The sequence below is a fragment of the Protopterus annectens genome, chromosome 3.part0 (assembly GCF_019279795.1).
Source record: "Protopterus annectens isolate FY-2018-M chromosome 3.part0, PAN1.0, whole genome shotgun sequence".
Lineage (NCBI taxonomy): Eukaryota > Metazoa > Chordata > Ceratodontiformes > Protopteridae > Protopterus > Protopterus annectens.
This window is the reverse complement of record NC_056731.1, coordinates 368,913,183-368,933,340: the sequence shown is the minus strand read 5'-3', so window position 1 is coordinate 368,933,340 and position 20,158 is coordinate 368,913,183. Positions and strand designations below refer to the sequence as shown.

Below are 20,158 nucleotides of genomic sequence, written 5' to 3'. Positions count from 1 at the left end.
CCAAATGATAAAAATGTCATCCAAATATCTGGTATAAAACTTGATATAAGGACAAAATTCACTATTGAACACATACTTGGACTCCCAATATGCCATAACATAATTAGCGTAAATGGGGGCGCAGGCCGCCCCCATAGCAACTCCAATAGACTGTCGAAAAAGATGTTCCTCAAAAAATAAAAAATTATTTTGTAATACCAATTCCATAAGTCTAACATAGGTGTTAATGTGTTCCTGATCGTACATACCTGTTGATAATAATTGTTCCTCAAGCCACTCTAGCCCTATATCATGTGGAATGCATGTAAAAAGATTGATGACATCAATAGTAACAAAACACGCTGTGCCTTGAATCTTAAGTTTTTTAATTTTATCCAAAAATTGCCACGAATCCTTTGTAATCAGGGGAAAACACTGTAAACCCTGTTTTAACTTGTTGTCTAAAAATTCACCTATAAAGGAAGTTTTGCTTCTCTTTCCATCCACAATTGGCCTAAACTTACATTGTTTAGGCCTTTGTGGATCTTAGGGATACCAAAGATCCCGCTGACAACTGGTACACTATTAGACATAAAATTGTGTTCGTTTTCATTGATTTCCCCTTGAAAAAGCATGTCATCTAAAGTCAAATCAATCTTTTTATAAGCTATATTGATTTCGTTCCAACCAACCTCCGTGTAGTTGTCATCCATAAGCATACCAAGCATCACACTGACATAATCATCCTTGTCCACAATAACAACACCGCTACCTTTATCAGGTTTCATAATAGTATAGTCTGGATGTTCCTTAATTGGTCAAAAATTGTGTGTTCATCCTTGTTCATATTATCCAAAAAAATAGGCCCTCTGTTATCTAAAACATGCCTGATATCTTGCTCACATATATTCTGAAAAATTTCAGTGATTTTGTTATAAGGCAGGTTAAATGTGCTTTGCCTATATAAACTAGTTCCTCTAAAGTCACCCTCAACACTCATATCATTACCAAAAAATAGGGCTAAATTTAATTTACGTATAAACATTCTAAGGTCAATAAGTACATCAGCAATATTGGCTCTCCTACAAGGGACAAAGTTAAACCCTTTGGACATAAATTCAGCATGTTTGTTATCCAGGTTGACGCTAGAATAATTAAATATTTTAAAATCATTAACCTTATTGTGAAGTATAATGGGATTAGATAGTACCCCTATACTAACATCACAAGTTACTTCAGTGTGAAAATTCACATCTGTTGCGTCCTCATCACTGTTGAATATGGCAGAATAAAAATGACCATCAGTAACATTAACCAAATTACTCTGTCCTGAGCAACTATTGTGACATAATGTTAAATCAGCATCATATGTTGATTTAGGTGAAATCTCTGCAACTGTCGGTGTGAAATTATTAGATATATCATTGTCTGTATAGGAATAAACACTCAATTCCATTAAATCTCCACTCTCATCCCTGCATCCAACCAATTCAACATTAGATGCAACAACATCAGAAAAGCTGTTCACGCATTTGGAGACATTCAATACATTACAATTATCATTGTTAAAAATTACACAGTTCTCGTTGGCACTGTTACAATATTCAGAAAATATACCTTGGTCATCCAACAAATTAGTTCCAAGACTGTGTTCGCTATTGCCAGTGTCATTTAGAACTAAGTTCAAATACGCGTTATTGTCAGTCGGAACCTCCGTAACAAAACTACAAGACTCTACTTCATAGTCACCAGATAAATACGTGTTCCGCCCTGATAACCCAGTTATATTGTGTAAATCAACGCAAATGTCCGTATTACTCTCCGCGTTGAACAAACACAATTCCACCCCGTTTGTAGAAAAATCCACAGAAAAACTGCGAACATGCTTGTTGAATTCTAAAGTACCTTTAGTCTTTAAACATATTACACAGTCATTGTCACAACAGGTGGCTTGATGCAACTGGTACACTTTTTTATTTACCTTCTTGAGTCCCTGGTCCAGTTCCGCTCTTGATCCGATTTCTGAGGGGGTACTTTTGGTCTTGCTCCTCCCCGATAATCCCCATGGTCGTCCCGTCCTGACTCCAGGCGCTTCAACCTCTCCGAACGTCGTGGAACCTCTTCTAAAAGGTCACTCTCCCGAAAGCTGAAAGAATTTGAACTCTGCGTAGCTTCCGGTGAAATTACGTCAACTAGTGTTACTCGTTGATTCGTTGAATTAGTGGAGTGTGTGTTTTTAACTCTTTCGCTGTCATCATATTGGTAAACATGCCCGGTTTTGTAAGCTTTAGAATCTCTTTTGATTTTATCCAACTTCTTATTATAAATGCTGTCACAGCATTTATTAACATCTTGGACAATATTCGAATAATTATTATAATACTGCTCAAAGGCCAGGTCTTGAATAATAATGGAATTAAGTATATCTAAGTCTTTGACAAGCTTCTCAATTTTAACATTATTATGTTTAACCATCAACTCCATGATGTGCACCCCGGTGGAGTTAAACAATTGATGCAACTCTTTAACCATTTCTTTATTGTTTTCACACCCATTCGGGTATCTCCATAGGCGCAAACCCTTCGGTACTTGGCCCAGTTCTATATTTCTGTTACGATAACTTGCTTCAAGCTGTGTCTTTTTGACTTTGAATAACAGTCTCTCAAAGTCTTTTAACAGCCCAGCCATAGGTTTATGTTGAAAATTGCAGTTAGATAATATAGGTGCACTGTTATCTTTAAAATAGAAACAATTGATGGCCCAACTTGCCTGACCTTTGCCAGTGTTGAGTACTTCAGTCCTGTGTGGTCGTGAATCACAACTTTGTCCCTGACTAGGGCTGTTAACATCACTCCGAACATTAGTCCCAGTAAAAGGAATTACTGGGGTTGCTTGGGTTAATGGAAAACCCAAGCTGCTTCCATTGGAGAAAGTATCAGGAACATGAGGTTGTTTAGGTTCACTTAGTTTTTGAATTAACACAGTGTGCTCACGCAGTTGTTCCTGAATCTGTTGCAAAAGCACCTTGATGTCATCTGGGGAGCTGTTGTCCTCCATAGTAACAATACAAACTACGAACCAACCAACGATAACCAGAAAAATCCAAGAAGACTGAGCTCTCCAAAAGTACTTTATTGCAACAAAAACACAGGATACCACCACAACTGACCTAGGTTTCGTCCAAATGACTTCATCAGAGTGTGATGGAATATATATACACACCCACACACACACACCCTCATGATTAAATAAAACCAATTAATCAATTTGCCAATTAAATAAACCAATACCCACATATACAAAAAATACAAGAAAATAATACAAAGAAAAAATCAACATGAAACTAAAATTAAGTGTAAAAATAATATGACAATGTAAAAATTAAGAAATAAAAACAATTTGGTCTTTGAAATTTACACATGAGGTTAAGAATGATTGTATATCCTATTTGGATATCAAGCTTACTTTTGATGCAGCACGGCAACATTTGGTGTCTAATATTTACAGGAAGCCCACCTTCTCGAATTCGTACCTACATTTTGATAGCTGGCATCCGGACCATATAAAAAAAGCCATTATTAAGGGGCAAATGGTCAGAGCTGCCCGCATGGTTAGCGAGGAGGAGGACTTCCAAATGGAATTAAATTTCATGACTCAATTATTTTTGAACAGGGGCTATCCCAAATTTTTATGTGATGAAATCAGAAGTGAGATACAATTCAAAAGGGATGGAGGTTTTTATGTACCCATCCTTAAAAACAACAATGATCTGTTCACTAGCACATGTGACTTTGGGATTAATAATATAAAATTTAAAGAACATTTCCTGTATGTTTTGACCTACAATGCTGACACTGTGTACATTACTAAGCTGATTGAGAAGAATTGGGCAGCCTTTTCTAAACTTAATGAATTTTCAGAATTAGCTAAGCGTAAACTTAAGTTTATATTTAGGAAGGACAAAACTATGAAGGACATTTTTGAATATTGTGCCAGGTCAGACATTAATCCGTTTAAAAATTTGGGTAATTACAAATGTGGGAGATGCCTGACTTGTAAGCATATATTAACTACAGGGAAGGACTGTTTGATTAACCACATACATATTGAGTTTAAGGGGCATTTCGACTGTTACTCCAAAAATGTTATTTATGTAGCCAAATGCCAGTTATGTACGGCATTTTATGTAGGAAAAACGTGCAGACGATTTAGGGAGAGAATTAACGAACATCTGTTAGATATAAGACATCAGAAGGTTACAAATGCATTAGCTAGACACATTACGGCCTACAATAACCATTTTTTTAAGTTTTTTGTTATTCAGCAACTTGTCAAGGACAAACAGGGTAGAGTTATTGATAGCCATCTTGATATTTGTGAATTGAAATGGCAACTTATATTAAATGCCTATCACTACCCTGGGCTGAATGAATTTGTATCTTTAAAACCCTTATTAAAGCTTAGACAACTGACAGGTTGACGCTTATTTTACGTATTCAGAATTTTACAAGCTATCAACTATATTTTTATACATATGTTTTTTATGCATATGTTTTACAATCTTCATACACATATACATTCATTCATTTACATATTCTTGGATTTTAAATGCATATACCTTGGCATATATATTAACTTAGCAGAATAGGAATTGCTTTTATTTTAATTGAGTTACATATATTCTCTTGTTTTCTATTGTCATATTTATTCTTCACATTATTCATTATTTTTATTTTTATTTCTTAATTTTTACATTGTCATATTATTTTTACACTTAATTTTAGTTTCATGTTGATTTTTTCTTTGTATTATTTTCTTGTATTTTTTGTATATGTGGGTATTGGTTTATTTAATTGGCAAATTGATTAATTGGTTTTATTTAATCATGAGGGTGTGTGTGTGTGGGTGTGTATATATATTCCATCACACTCTGATGAAGTCATTTGGACGAAACCTAGGTCAGTTGTGGTGGTATCCTGTGTTTTTGTTGCAATAAAGTATTTTTGGAGAGCTCAGTCTTCTTGGATTTTTCTGGTTATCGTTGGTTGGTTCGTAGTTCCATATAAACCTGTTCTTCACCCAGTATAGATTGCCAGCATGCTTTAGAATAACAATTGAACCCTAATTAATGTATCTGCAACACCTATAACATTGGCAACAGTAAGAACCAAAAGGTACAAAGGTTCTAACTGTTCTAATTATAGAATTTTCTAACAAATTGACATTGTATGATCTCTTCTAAACAAATGATGGTCCCTCGCCAATTATGTTAGTCAAATCATAGTTATCTAATACTGTTTTCCAATTATTAAAAATGATGTTTTTTTTTTACTCCTTTCATATCTAAAAATATAGGCAATGGAAATGGTCTCAAAAAGGAGCCTTTTTCTGTGTTTGGCTAACAGAATAACCCGATAATAAAATGGATTGAAATCTCACTGACCTCTTTTCACAAAGCTCAATCATAATAGAATTCAATGTTGATTCTTTGTACCATCTATCTATAAACAAATCCTTTAAGAAACATATCTCATCATTGACTGGTTTGTCATCACTAATTAAACAGCTGAACCGTATGAACTGCTCCCTAATAATATTCCATTTCATGAACTGTGGATGTTAACTATTGCGAAGCAGATAATTGTTAACAGACATGTTATTTCTGTGAACATTACAATGAAAACATTTATTTCTCATGTCCAACATAATTACATTTAAAAAATTTACTGTCTCACCTGTCTTGCCAATACTGAATGAAAATTTAGTACTTCTATTTAAATATTTAAAAAGCTGTCTAAATTCTGCCTCAGTGCTATTTCACAGGAAAAATCAAGTCATCAATAAACCTATAATAAATCAACATTTTCTCAAAAAAATGGGAGTTTTTCCTAACACCTTCTGTTCACTCCAATTCATGGCCAAGTTTGCAAATACTGGTACCATTCTGACGCCCATTGTAACACCTTTCTTTTGCCTGTAAAATAAAAAACAAACCTGCAGTTAATTCCAACAGCAGACCAATTGAGTTTATTAATTTGTTATCAAAAATTGTAAACTTGGTCAAGTAACTTTTGATGTATTCTATTCCTAGACCTTGAAAAATAGAAGTATATAAACAACCAAGGTTGCAAATATCAATTCTGTCCCTTTAAAATTATGATTATTTAAAACATCCAGGAAAACCCAATAGCTCTTAAGAGAATATTTAGACATTTGTACTGCTGGGTTTAATAACAAGTCCAAATAAATTTAAATTATTTCTATTTTACTAAAGTCAGCTGCTACAATGGGCCTGAAAGGTGGGTCTGTAGTGCTCTTGTGAGTATATGGTATACCAAAACATTTTCCCATCTAAGGAAAACCTACTTTCAAAAATTCAAACAAACTGCAATCTGTGTAACCCTGGTACAATAAATCAAGAAAACTTGTCAATTAATAAAATGTTTTCCTTATATAATGCTCATAACAATCAAAATCACCTAAAAAACTTAATAACTTTTTATCATAGTCAGATTAACACAACCCCATTGCCCATATCTGCTTTAATTATTCTCAAATTTGGTTGTTTCCTCAAATTGTGAAGAGCTTTCCTCTCGTTTTGCAAACGATTATAAAATATGTGTGCACTTTTTTGTTGTTTAATAAATTACAAAAATCTCTTTTGCATGTTTCTGAAAATGCTTGCAAGGCACTATACAAAGCAGGGTTATATGTACTTCTTTTCCTAATAGCATTAGACTTACTATCATTGAAACATGAAACTTCATTCAAAATTAATGGAGATAAAGCTTACATATGTACAATTTCAAGTCAGTGATAGCCCTTGGAACATCACCTTTATCTACAGGTTTGAAAGAAAAGCCTCTATTCAAACTGAATAATGAAAATTGTCAAGCTCAATGTAGCTTAAATTAAAACAGGGCATGATTGCCTCTCCCCTGGCTTCTTCTCCTGAATTAGCTTTTTGCTGTTTGATTCCCTCTCTGTCCCAAAAAAAGATTTGTGTTAAGAAATGATGAAGGGCAGAGTGGAGGCTGATGATCTATTTTATCAGTGCCTCTGCTAGCACTAGAATCATGTTCAAATTGAACATTCCAATACTAAAGGTATTTGTCCTGAATGGCCTGAGGTCAGTTGTAGCAGAGGAAAATTCGCTTCAGTCAACACTACTGATATTGCAGAAAAATTCTTGCTGTAATGACCTTCTCCCCATTTTGTTGTAGGTTCAGTATTAATATCGCAGGTGATGTACATGTTAAGAGCATAGGCATCTCCTTTTTTATATATCTCAAAATCTCTTATAGGTTTCATCTCCTTGTTTAGAATAATAATTGTAACATGCCTCTCAGTTTTAGCAAAAACACTATAATATAAGGAGCAACATGACTCAAACAATGAGTCATTTTAGAGCTAATGTCTAAAGCACGGACTTGAGCCCTTAAGTCATGAAGTTTAGTGGTACTGGTCTTCATTAGCATTTTTATGACTGAAATACCAGTATTGTTGAAAATATCCAAGCTCAGAAAGATGTTATCGTTTTTAGTACTGAATACGCAGAGTAAAGGAAAGCATATTTACAAAGTTAATTATTTACATGCTTCTGGCAGCAGCTTTATTTATTACTTGACTTCATGTTTTAAGCACAGTATCAAGAGATGTTTTTTTTTTTTTAATGGAGGGAATGGTGGGTGTCAGATAAGCAGTTAAAACAGCCATGTCCCTTTCATACTGGGTTGTAAAATTCAGTTCTTAATGGGCTGTGTAACCTGTCCCAAAATATTCTCTATTATGCACTTGTATGTCTATTAGCAAGCTCTTATCTTTATGAAATACACTTAAAAGCTTTAGTGATAATGTCAGCAAACTGTGCTTAAATCCCAAATGTAGTGTGCAGCAATTACCCACATGCTAATGGTAGTCATATTTTATTGTAGGCATCCCTTGTGATTTGATCAGCTCTTCACAGAGAACAGTGTTGTATCAAGTGCCAGTAAGCTGTCAGTTTATTGTAGGTCTCATCAGTACATAGTATTACTGTCTCCTCCTAATAAAGCTGTTTCGTTTTCCACTTCAAAATATTGTTTACAACAGCAGCATGAAATCGACATTTGTTGTCAAAGAAGTGCAAATGACTAAAGCGATAGCAAATTCAATTCAGATCTTATCAAAAGGACTAAGTATTGGGTAGTTTAGCATAAAAAAACCTTCTTCAAGATGTAAAGAATGTTGTCAACTGGATATAAAATATGAAATCATGGATTTGTAGATAACACCATAGTTTCAAAAGATTTCTAAGAAATATACCACTTTCTGTACAAATGTAATGTAATACATACATAATTCTTCCCATCATCTGCATGCTGCTCTGTTTCAAAGATTTTGTCCATGTGCTACAATCATTTTTCTGTAAGTTTTTTTTTAGCCTGCTACTTCCATTCTGTTTAACACTACCCTCCCACTCATTCTTAAGTGCAATGATTGCCACACTTTCTTTACTCCACCTCTCTTAGTGTATTTTTCATTGATAGTATATAATTCTTTTGAAGGCCTTGTGTCAGTATTTCAGAGCACTGTTAACTATCACATAAGCATCCCTGCTGCTGTGAACTTGAACAGTTTCCATTTTGCACTGTGACGTGCATTGCTGATGCTTCTCCTGCATGAACTCTAAATTAGTGCTAAAGCTGTTTTTCTTGGAAGATCCTTCTGAAATTCAGACATGCAACTTCTAATGGTTTCAGGAGTTGTGGTAATCTTGGTGAGTGGGGCCTTTGTTTGTATCAGGCCTAAATCCGTTTATGAGTATTTTCCTTCACCATTGGTAGGCATTTGCTGTGATAATTAACTTGATCTTTAATATTGCTATATTTTTTTTATTTTATTTATTACTTTATTCTTTGTTAACAGGGTTAGTCCCACTAGGCTAGTCACCTATCTTTAGGAGAGATCCAAGCTGGTATATATTCTGCTAGGGGAAATTTGGCCAGGGCATCAGGGTACTTCCCCAACTCTTTTTGATAGGTGCTATGGGATCTTTTACATCCAGCAGAGCTACCTGCAGCTCAAGCAGATGGGGCTTTAGTTAATGTCATCCAAAGGATGACACACTCAGGAATATGTGGTACCCCCTTATACTACACTACAGTGTCAGCAATCATGCTACTTGGGGTAGGAAGAGAACCCACAACCTTCTTCTCCAAATGCGAGTGTGCTACCTGTTGTACAACAGATGCTGTGCATTTGCTAGTGACACTTCTTTCAGAACCTCTAAATGCATTTGGTGCGTTCCTCACCATAGCAGAAAATGTCTGAAACATATCTGCTTCCTCCCTCAAACTGGGATAATCACCATATTATAGTATTTAGTAGACATTGTTCAGAGAATTTATAGCTCAGTAAAATATGGGAAAACAAAGACGTTTTGTTACTCCCTTCCAGTACAGGTAGGACTTGCATTGATCTAAAAAACATTCATCACATCCTTCCAAGTCCACGGAGGCTGAAAGTTTTAAGAATCACACCTGGTGTTGCCGGATTGAATGCAGAATGGAGGACAACATTTACCCCACCCCTTAATCACCCTAAAGACAGATTACAGCATATATAGCAGTACATTAAATACATTATATAACATGTAGTCACACCAATAGTGTTAATTTTATATGTGAGAGGCTATCTTCTGTAAGCATAATTTACCAGTACTTGAAGTCATAAAGGTCCCTGTGTAATACTATGCATATATAAAAACTGTCAACAGTCCCAAAAAACAAAGCAGTGATACAACAATGCAGTGCACATATTCCATGAACCATAAAATGTTTATTGCAGCAATAAAAACTGGTAAGCGCTTTCACTGTGAGCTTCTTCAGACCAATTAGGGAATGAATATGATTGGGAGATGAAGTGTATAAAAGTGCTCTTTGAATGGGAGTTGGTATTTGTATTGGTCTGAAGAAGCTCACAGCCAAAGCGCTTACCAATTTTTTACAAAAATGTAGAAAAAATTAATATGAATTTTTAACCCAACCCACTTTATTATATGCAATCCTTCTTTTAATGCCATAAAAAATCAGGTTCTAATACTTTCCTTTCTAACTTATTTGGTAACACACACACATCTCTAGTATAATTTAACTCTACTAGTAAAACTGAATGTAAGAAATATGCTTACATCTTGAAATATAAATTATGCATTTTCAGTAATTTATTATGCATTGGAAATCCTGAAATATTCATTTCCATTCTGCTTCCCTAACTTTGTCTTCCCAGAACTATATACTCAAAACCTCAGTTTCTTCATATTAGGGAAAATACCACCCATGTACACTTGCACCCTTATACTACTTTGTACTATTTTTTTTTTTAACTATTAGTCAGTCCGACTTTCTGCATTGCATCTAAAAACATTATATTACTTCACATACATAGTTTTTGTTCTTTAGTTAGTTAATAAATCATCAGATTAATTCATTACCAAATGAATCTCAAATTGTCCCAAATACTATACCTTGCTTTACAGCCTTCTCAAGCCATGAAGGTGCAGCGGTTAGTGTTGTTGCCTCACAGCAAGAGGTTCTCAGGTCCGAGTCTTGGCTGGAGTGCCATCTGTGTGGAGCCTGCATGTCCTTCCTGCAGTTGAGTGAGTTTTAAAGACATGCAGGTGTGTGTGTGTGCCTTCTATGAAGGTTGGATGCCAGGCTGGCAATTCTACACTACAAAAACCACACTGTCAATCAATCTGCGGACCGGTAATCCAGTGTGGTGACCCCTAATGGGATAAGCTGAAAGACATTACTTTGCTTTACAGCCTTCTCTATTTCAATCCTCCACCCTACCCTTACATTGACTAAAACTTTTACTCAACAGTAACCATACAAATTTTACCACTTCCTTTGGTGTTCCATATTTCTTCAAAATATAGTTTCCTGTGCTGTATCATCACAGGCTTTATGTATATTAGATTTCACAACATTACCCTGAAATTATCCCTTTCTAATAACTAATAATTTAACTACTATTAACATTTCACAGATGTTCTTTCCCTTCACATTATATACTCCATCTTGTATTACTTCCTTTACTATTTTAACAACCCCCTGTAATCTATATTTCTTAAAGTTGCAGGTCTCTGCTTTTCTAACTTCATCATACTGTTTTTTTTCCAAAGTAACTTTATTGGTGCCATACAAATATTTTCATCTTGCAATCCATAATCAAGCCATTGATTAAGTACTTCCAATAAATATTTACTTTCCTCTTTTGACATCTTTTTATATACTTTATATCTAATGCTATCTTCTCCTGGTACGGTATCTGATTTCTCCTTACTTTTTATATTTTCCAACTCCTTTAACCAAATTCTGCCCTGCAACTCTTTTTTGTATTGTTTTACTTACCTTCTTCACTCCTCATTTCATCCTTCACCTTACTTTTTGTCTTTACATGTTTCTTCTACATATCTATTTACCTCCATACCATCCCTTGTACTTGTTTTTTTCCCTTTATCATCATCCATCTCCCATAATTTTTTATTATATTTTATCACTTTTCCAAGAAAAGGATTTATCTTTTCTCTGCTACCTTTCACAAATATTTTTATCATAGTAAAGCATCTGTCTTTATTCATTTCATAAATTTATCTCAGTATATTATGTTGTGCTCTTACTCTCCCTTTACCTGCCATGCCATATTCATGATATTTTCATCATATATGTATTTTTTACAAATATGCCATTCTTTCTCTAGCTCCAAATAAACTGTCTATTTTATTTTATAAGCAACAAATTAGTCCTTCCAGTTCTAAGAAAATACCCTCATTCCTTTGTGTTCATTAAAAACAGTTTTTCTTTCTTGCTTTCTGAAGGACCTACAAAGATGCATGCACCACCATTAATCCTTAAAATTCCTTTGCTCTCTCTTATTTTACAACATACCAGATATCATATGTGCAGCATACAATGGCACATAAAATCCTTCACCATCCCTCAAGCCCCCCAGCCGTCAGCATTATAATAAAATAGTACAAACAAAGAGGAGCCTTCATTCAAAAGACTAACAACAATTCAAAAGACTAACACCTAAGAGAATCCCCAAAATCCAACAAGTCACATGGGAAATCTTTATAATCTATAAGTATAGTTAAATTTTGGAACAACATTCCCTTCATCAGTTGTTGTTGTTGTGTCTTTTGACTTATCCCGATTAGGGGTCGCCACAGCGGAACTCCGGTCTGCTAATGTTTGGTAGTGGATTTTTATGTGCCGAGTTACCAGCACAACCTTCAATGAAGGCACACCCATTCACGTATGCCTCCACACAGAAGACGCTCTAGCTGAGAATCGAACAGGACAACGTCTTGCTGTGAGGCGACAACGCTACCGCAGCACCACTACCGCGGAACAACATTCCCTTCATCAGTAGACAAATAAAAAGTCTTCTTACTTTTAAGACCAACTTCAAACTATATGAAAATCATACCAGGATCTGCAATAGTTTTGAATTTCCAAAATAAAAAAAAAATACTCGCAATTTCCTTTTCTTACTAAACCATTTCTTCTTTATAATCTGTAAGTATAGTTAAATTTTGGAACAACATTCCCTTCATCAGTAGACAAATAAAAAGCCTTCTTACTTTTAAGACCAACTTCAAACTATATGAAAATCATACCAGGATCTGCAATAGTTTTGAATTTCCAAGATAAAGAAAAAAAAATACTCACAATTCTTACTAAACCATTTTTTCCTAGCTGTCTGTCATACTGCATGAGTTTATTGTGCTCATCCCATGAGAAGCATAGGCATTGTTATTCTTTTATTAGCTTACATATCATGATTTCAGGAGGAGTATAGCTGCAGATCACTTTATTCCCAAATGTTTGATGCTCACTACTGCTTAGTGATGCTGCTACATTTATTTATTTATTTTACATTTGTTAACCGGGATTATCCAACTGGACTGGGTCCATTTTCAGTGAAGGCCTAGGGAGAAAAGCTCCACAAGAAACAACAATAAAACAGCATTATAATAGTACAATAGTATAAAAACATATTTGAACACATTTTCACACATATTTTCAAAGTAGAACCAAACAAGCGAAATGCTGAGCAGTAGTTTTTTTGGGAAAAACAATATAAAAAAACTACAGAGAAAGTTATAAAAGAAAAATAGAAGAGATGCATGGCATAAAGAGATGAGATATTCTGTCTACCAGGTTAGCTGTGTACAGGTCTAGACCTATATTGTGTATTGGATTAATTATATGTGGCAGAGGAAAGAGAAACAGGGTTGATTGAGTAATTAAGTGTTAGTCATGTTATACATGGGCAGATCCAGGTTTTCATAAGATGTGATTTGAGTAATTTTTTGAATTGTGTGATATTTGTGCTGGAGGTTATGGAGGGGAATATTCCAGGTTTTAGCTACAATATGATAGTATAGAGATTTACCTGCAGTATTGTTTGCCCTAGTGGTACAAAGGAGAGATTCAGTGGTTGAACAGAGGGGACGACTAGTAGAGTAGTGGGTGAGAAGTTGTTTTAGAGATGGCGTTTTTACAGGGTAGTTCAGGATATTAAAAGCAGTTGTTAGCTGTTGGTAGGTGATTAATTGCAGAAATTCAAGCCATTGAATATTTCTTGGCACTTGGCAATGATGGGTTTTGAAGGTAGAATTGTTGGCAAACTTAGCAATTTTGTTGTAACATGATTCAATTTTATCAAGATCAATTTTTCTAATATGGGTGAATATTGGGGCTGCGTACATAAGAATTGGGAAGTAGTGGAGATAGTATCTTGCCATTGGACTGACTGCTGTATGTCCTGTAGGTAACTGTTAAACCAGGATAGAGTAGAGGGGGCAAATGATAGGGAGGTTAGAGCATCTATTAGTTTTGGGTGTGAGACCATATTGAATGCTTTGGAGAGATCTAAGAAAATAGCAGACACAAAGTTGTTATTCTTTCTATGATGATTAACCTGATTTGTAAAAGAGAGAAGAACAGTAGTTGTGCTGTGATGCGGACGGAAACCATGTTGGGTGGAGGAGAGAAGATTGTGTGTGTGTTCAGGTATTGCATGACTTGAGAATGAATACATTTCTCAAGAAGCTTAGATAGTGGAGGGAGTATAGCTATTCGATGGTAGTTGGAGAAATCATAGGAATGGCCACCTTTATGTAGTGGTAGGATGTAGGATATTTTCCATATCTGAGGGACATAAGCTTCCTGAATGGACCGATTGATAAGGATTGAGAATGGGTAAGATAGGGAGTCAGCTGCTATTTTTAGAAAGTTAGCATGAAGTCCATCAGCAGTTAGAGTTGTAGATTTAGAGTTTAGGAGGAGTGTTTTTAATTTTAGAAGTTGAAACAGGTGAGAGAGTGAAGGAGGGTATGTTATTTGGAGTTCTGGTAGTGTTACATAGAGAGTTTTCTTTTTTAGGGGTTGATGAGGGATTCATCTTGGACAACTGGGTGGACAGTGTCTGGATTGAGTTTATTAAATGATAATTGAATTGGGAAGCAATGTATTGGTTATCATTGTTTGGGGAGGTGGGGACAGGCATGGTTGTTTTACCAGGTTTTAGAAGGGAATTGATAGCATGCCAAAATTTTGTTTTTTTTTAAGAATGTTTGTTTTGAAGACCTAAGAAGTAGTTTTGTTTATCTAGTTTGCTTTGTTTTTGGCTAGATTCCTGAGCTATCTGTAGTTTTGCATGGCTTGGTTGGAACTGTCTTTTTTTCCATTTCTTCCACACCTTATCTCTAGACTTTAATAAGGCTCTTGTGTCTCTACCTAGCCATGGAGCATAGTTTGCTTTGGCTTTTATTTTCCTGATAGGTGCGATTGAGTTAAGAGCATTGATAAATGTGCTGTTAAAACAGTCAACTGCTTGGTCTAGTCCTAAGGTTAGTAGGCGTTTCCAGTTGCATTGTATTAAAATGTCTTTTAGGTCCTGTTGGTCTATATTGTGGTCATCCCTGATCTGTCTGTAGATTATAGGCTTTGGGGTAATGGTACGTTTCCTTAAAAGGGAAGTGGGGTGATGGTCACTAAGTCCATCTGGAATGCATCTTGTCTGGTAGTATTGTTTGGGGCAGTTCACTAATGTCCAGTCAATAGTGGATTGCTTTTAGGATTTTCTATCAATTCTGGTGGGTTCTTGAATGAGTTGAGTAAATCCATAGAGGTTAATTGGGTTGGTGAGGTTAATGGAGTTGCAGGCTAACCAGTCAATATTTAGGTCACCTAGCATAATAGTTTCCTGAGGCAGGTTATGGCTGACCCATTGAAAGATTTATTCTATAGTAGGAGAGTTATTGCCTGGAGGGATATAGCTACAGAAAATGTTGATTTTTTTTCTTTGTTTAGAGCCAGGACAGAGCCTATAGTTTCAGCATTTTGAATTGTGGGTATAGGGATTTGAAGAGGTTGGAGGTTGAGTGTGCTCTTGAAAAGAATAGCAACTCTACCTCCCTTCCTGCCAGATCTGTGTAGCTGAATAATATTATAACCTGGAGGGAGGATTTCTTCATTGTGGGTATTGGGTTTCAGCCAGGTCTCAGTAATGGTAAGTATGTCAGGAGAGTAGTGACTAATGAATGCATGTAGGTCAGGAAGTTTATTGGAGATACTTCTGGTATTGATGTTAATGATCAGTAAGTCAGATTTTCCTTTATTGGGAGGTATGTTGAAGCATGGTCCTGAGTTTGTGTGTATGTCACCTGCGGTCAGAAGTATGGTACTGATTGTTATGATATGTTTTATAATGTGTGAAAGATTTGTGAGGGGTATGTGTGTTGTTTTTTGAGTATATGGATGGGGTAGGTGGATTTTGTTAGTGCGTGGTATAATGTTTTCATTGTATATTGTAGAAAAGATGGTGAAATTTGTGTGGGTTTTCCTATGTGTTATAGCGAATGTCGTATGGTAGGAAATTTTTTCTAGGGGTATGACAGTATTTATTGATGTACTACGAGTTAAGGTAGTGAGGGTGAGTAAGAGTTCTTCTTCTTTTGGCTTTTCCCAGTTAGGGGTCGCCACAGCAGATCACCTGTCCGCTCATGATTGGCAGTGGAGTTTTACGGTGTCAAGTTGCCAGACCGGCGCCCAACCTTCCACAGAAGGCACACACACCCAGTCACACCTAGGGCTAATTTAGAGTGTCCAATCCACCTACAGCATGTCTTTGGGATGTGGGAGGAAACTGGAGCACCCGGAGGAAACCCATGCGACCACAGGGAGGACATGCAGACTCCACACAGAAGGCATCCCAGTCGAGATTCGAACCGGAAAACCTCTTGCTGTGAGGCGGCAACAGTAACTGCTGCACCACCATGGCCGCCCAGTGAGGGTGAGTAAGAGTGATATGACTAAAATGTACATTTTAAAATGTGATTAAACAAGGTAATGCACAGGCTTAGGTTGTAGAGACAGGTAATGGTGTGGCAGCAGCAGTGAGTAATTAAGTATTTGGTAGAGATTTAATTTGGAGCAGTGGCAGTTGTTTGCTGGTGATTAATTGCTGGAGGGAATGGTCAGGTGACAGTGGGGTTGAATAAATGTAGAGGTATGGGGGTGGGATAGAATTGGGGGTAGGGTAGAGGAGCGGAGTGAGCCGAGCAGAGCGAGGCGAACAGAGCAGGGCCCAGCCCAACCACAATACAGCAAAGCCAATCTGTATGTGCTGTTCAGGGAAGAATAGGCATACAGATTGTAAGGGTAAGTATAAAAAGTAAATGTTTAGAACTTTAACACTAATTTCATTTTACTATCATGGCTGAATAAAAGGACAAAGGGAGGCCTTTGATGTATATGCTAGTGCTGTGGTTCCCGAGTGGACTATAGCAATACAAGAGTCCTTACTAAGCAAGATAACTTTACAATGAATATTAACCTTGTTCCCCTGGTTGAAAAACTTCTTTATTTGTTGAACAACTACTTTCTAGCTGCTGTTAGGGTTTTGATTTAATGCAGTAGCCTCCTAGCATTGCAAGCCTTTGGATGAAGGTGAAAGTAGAAAGTTCAAAAGCTGTTTTTTTGTTCAACATAAAAAAATAGATGGGAAAAAAGTAGAGACAGTGATAAATTTAATTTTCCTGGGATCAAAGATCACTGCAGATGTTAACTGCAACCATGAAAGGCACATTCTTTTAGAAAGGAAAGCAATGGAAAATTTGGATAAGATTTTAATAAGCAAAGATATCATATCGCCAACAAAGATCTGTATAATGCTACTGTTTTTCAAGTAATAATATTATTGTGAGAGATGGGCTACAAGTAACGCTATACAGTGAAAAACTTGTGCTTTTTAACTGTGGTGCTGGTAAAAACTTTTGAGAATTCTGTGCACTGCAAGATCATCAGTCAATATTTAAGGAAATAAACCTAGACTGCTCATTGGAAAGCCTGAGAGTAAAATTAAAATTCACACCCGTTGGCTACATAATAAAAATAAAGGGTTCACAAAAGAAAAGTACAGTTTTGTACCTACCATAAATGTAGATGTTCGAGGATCCACATTGCTGCAGTCCTTACTATTGCAGTAGTCCAGCTGTCCAGCTACGGGCCCGAATACCAGAGTATATGGCTGACGTCGGTCAGAGCGCGATGTAGACTGACGTCGTCAGTACGTCAGGAGTATTACTCAATGCGCATGACCGACGCCATCCCTCAGTCTTTTCTTGCCCCTAGATGTCAGAAGACCCTAAAAAGACAAGGCCCAAAATACCTGCAAGGTAACCAAAAATATGTACAATATATACAAAAATATATACAAAAATATCAACATATAACCTCACCTACACAACCCCTAAAACAGAGAGGAAGGAGGGAGGGTAAATTGGACTGCAGCCATGGATTCCTCGAACATCTACATTTATGGTAGGTACAAAACTGTAGTATGTTCTTTTCGGTTCCACATTGCTGCAGTCCTACTAATTGCAGAATCTACCAAAGCAGGAAGGGAGGCTGGCAAAATCATAAAGAAGTAGGGAGCTGACAACAGGCCTTGCAAAAACAGCTGTGTGCAAACCAGCCCTAGACTTAGAGTAGAGATAGGGGAGGTGATAATGCTTAGAGAAAGTGAAGCACTGAACCTCCAAGTAGCTGCCTCCAAAATATCCTTAGTTGCCACCTCCCCCCTTAGAAATGCTGTTGAAGTGGCAGTAGCCCTGTAGTGGAATGAGGCCTAATCCCAGCTGGAATCTCCTTGCCATGATGGGATAATAACAAAATGCAATGCAAACCCAAAATCCATCTAGGAAATAAGGTTTGTTTTGACACAGGAAAAACTTGCCCTGCGAACTCCCTAAAGCAAAAAGAAACAAAACAACTCGCTGAGACTGCCTAAAATCCTTAGTCACTGCTTAAATAATAACATAATTGCCTGTGTACATCTAAAGTGTTACCAAAATCTTTTTTCTCATGTTTGGGGGTTCCGTATAAAAGTAGGCAAATGAATATAGTTTGGTTTAAAGCCACACTAGGAAACCACCTTAGGCATAAAGGGAAGTTGATTAGTGCGATAATGATACCCTCATCCTCTTATGGAAAAATCAAAAGGGCTCTACTGCCATAAGGGCCTGCCAACCCAGACACACCTTCTTGCAGAAGTAATAGCCCAACAGAAAAGCAGTCTTCCATGACAAGTATTTCAATTCAGCAGTAGCCGCCCAGGCTCAAAAGGCTGCAGAGTAAGTTTTTCCAACACAAAATTGAGATCCCAGCAAGCAGGAGTAGGAGCTCTCATTGGGGGTCTTATATTCCCCTTGCCCCTCTAAGAAACTGCTTGAACAAAGGATGCGAAACAATGGTGGGTCACAATCATAGTGAGCTGAAAATAAGCTGCAGCATGAATCTTAATGGAAGAGAAGGACAAACCTTTGTCCAATAACTCGAAGTAAGATATTGAAGAGCCACAATTAAATTAGGCTCAGAAATCTCCAAATTCTTTGCTGTGTACTCCAAAATAAAAAATCTCTTCCATTTTTCTGCGTACACTTTCCTTGTACACTAGGTCTTCTAGCTTCCATAATCACATTTAAAACTTGTTGAGGAAGTTGGAGACTCTGCTGTGTTTTGCCAACTTTACAGAATATGCCAGGCTGTTAGATGAAGAGGAAAGTGAAGCTTGACATTGAGCAGATGTGACCGGCCCTTAAACTGAGATAACAGATGAGGAATCAAAGAGTAAAGGCCAGCGGAGGCTCCCTTACCAGACTCCTTTAGTAGTGGGTACCAGTGTTGCGAGGTAATAATCTGGAGCCAGCTTCAAAATCATCCTTGGCTTGTCTTGTAGTCTGACTTTTAATAGCACCTTTGGAAGAAGAGTGTGTAGGTGGAAAGGCATACACATGAAGGTTTTTCCAACTGAAAGACAGAGCATCCACTTTCCAAGTTGTGTGATGGAAACCCCTTTGTGCAAAAACTTTGGCAGCTGGTGGTTTAGTGGAGAAGTTTAACAGATCTATGTCTGGAGTTCCCCAGTGACACTGTCAATTTCTTGAAATACATGAAGATCCAGTTTCCCTGCCATTGGGGATCCATGATTTGTCTGCTTAAACACATCTGCTAAGGAGTTCTGTGCTCCTGGCAGAAACCTTGCTCAAAGAGTTAGTTGGGTAAGCTTAGCGCAGTCTCCCATAAAATCATTGTCTTGCCTGCATAGAGGATAAGAATGTGTTCCCCTTGCTTGTTGGATGTACCACATGACAGTTGTGTTGTCTGTTAGAATCAACACACTGCCCTGGAAGAAGTAACTCCTTGAAAGCCATTAATGCAAACTGGACTTTGCTAACATCTCCCTTCCATGTTGATATGGTAGATGCTGTAGTCTGGCACAGGCCCACTTGTCTTGTATCCACTTTCCATTTAAGATGAGCTCCCCAAGCAATGTCCGAGAGGCATCTGTCGTTAAAATCTGACTCGCCTCTGGTCAGGTCACCAGAGAGTCCCTTGTTTAGGAAGACATTCACTGAGCCCACCACAAAAATTCTTTTTGAAGGCAAGGTATTATTTGAATGACAGTGTCCAAATCCTGGCAGTGCTGTGTCCATACATTTTTGAGATACCACTTGTAAGCTTCCTCATATGCAGTTTGGCATTGGGAAGCACCAGAATACAAGCAAGATGCCATGAACCCTAATGCTTGAAGGACAAAGGTAGTTACTCTTGCAGGGGTC

At 36.9% G+C, this 20,158-nt stretch overlaps 1 protein-coding gene across 1 annotated transcript in view; it reads left to right on the top strand.

Moving 5' to 3' along the window:
- The window catches only part of HECW1 (HECT, C2 and WW domain containing E3 ubiquitin protein ligase 1), a 2,794,797-nt gene that overhangs the window by 1,579,985 nt on the left and 1,194,654 nt on the right, over positions 1-20,158 (top strand). Inside the window, exon 8 of the mRNA XM_044065592.1 lies at positions 3,440-4,004. Coding sequence (XP_043921527.1) covers positions 3,440-4,004 — 565 coding nt within the window. The remainder of the gene's footprint in view (positions 1-3,439; positions 4,005-20,158) is intronic.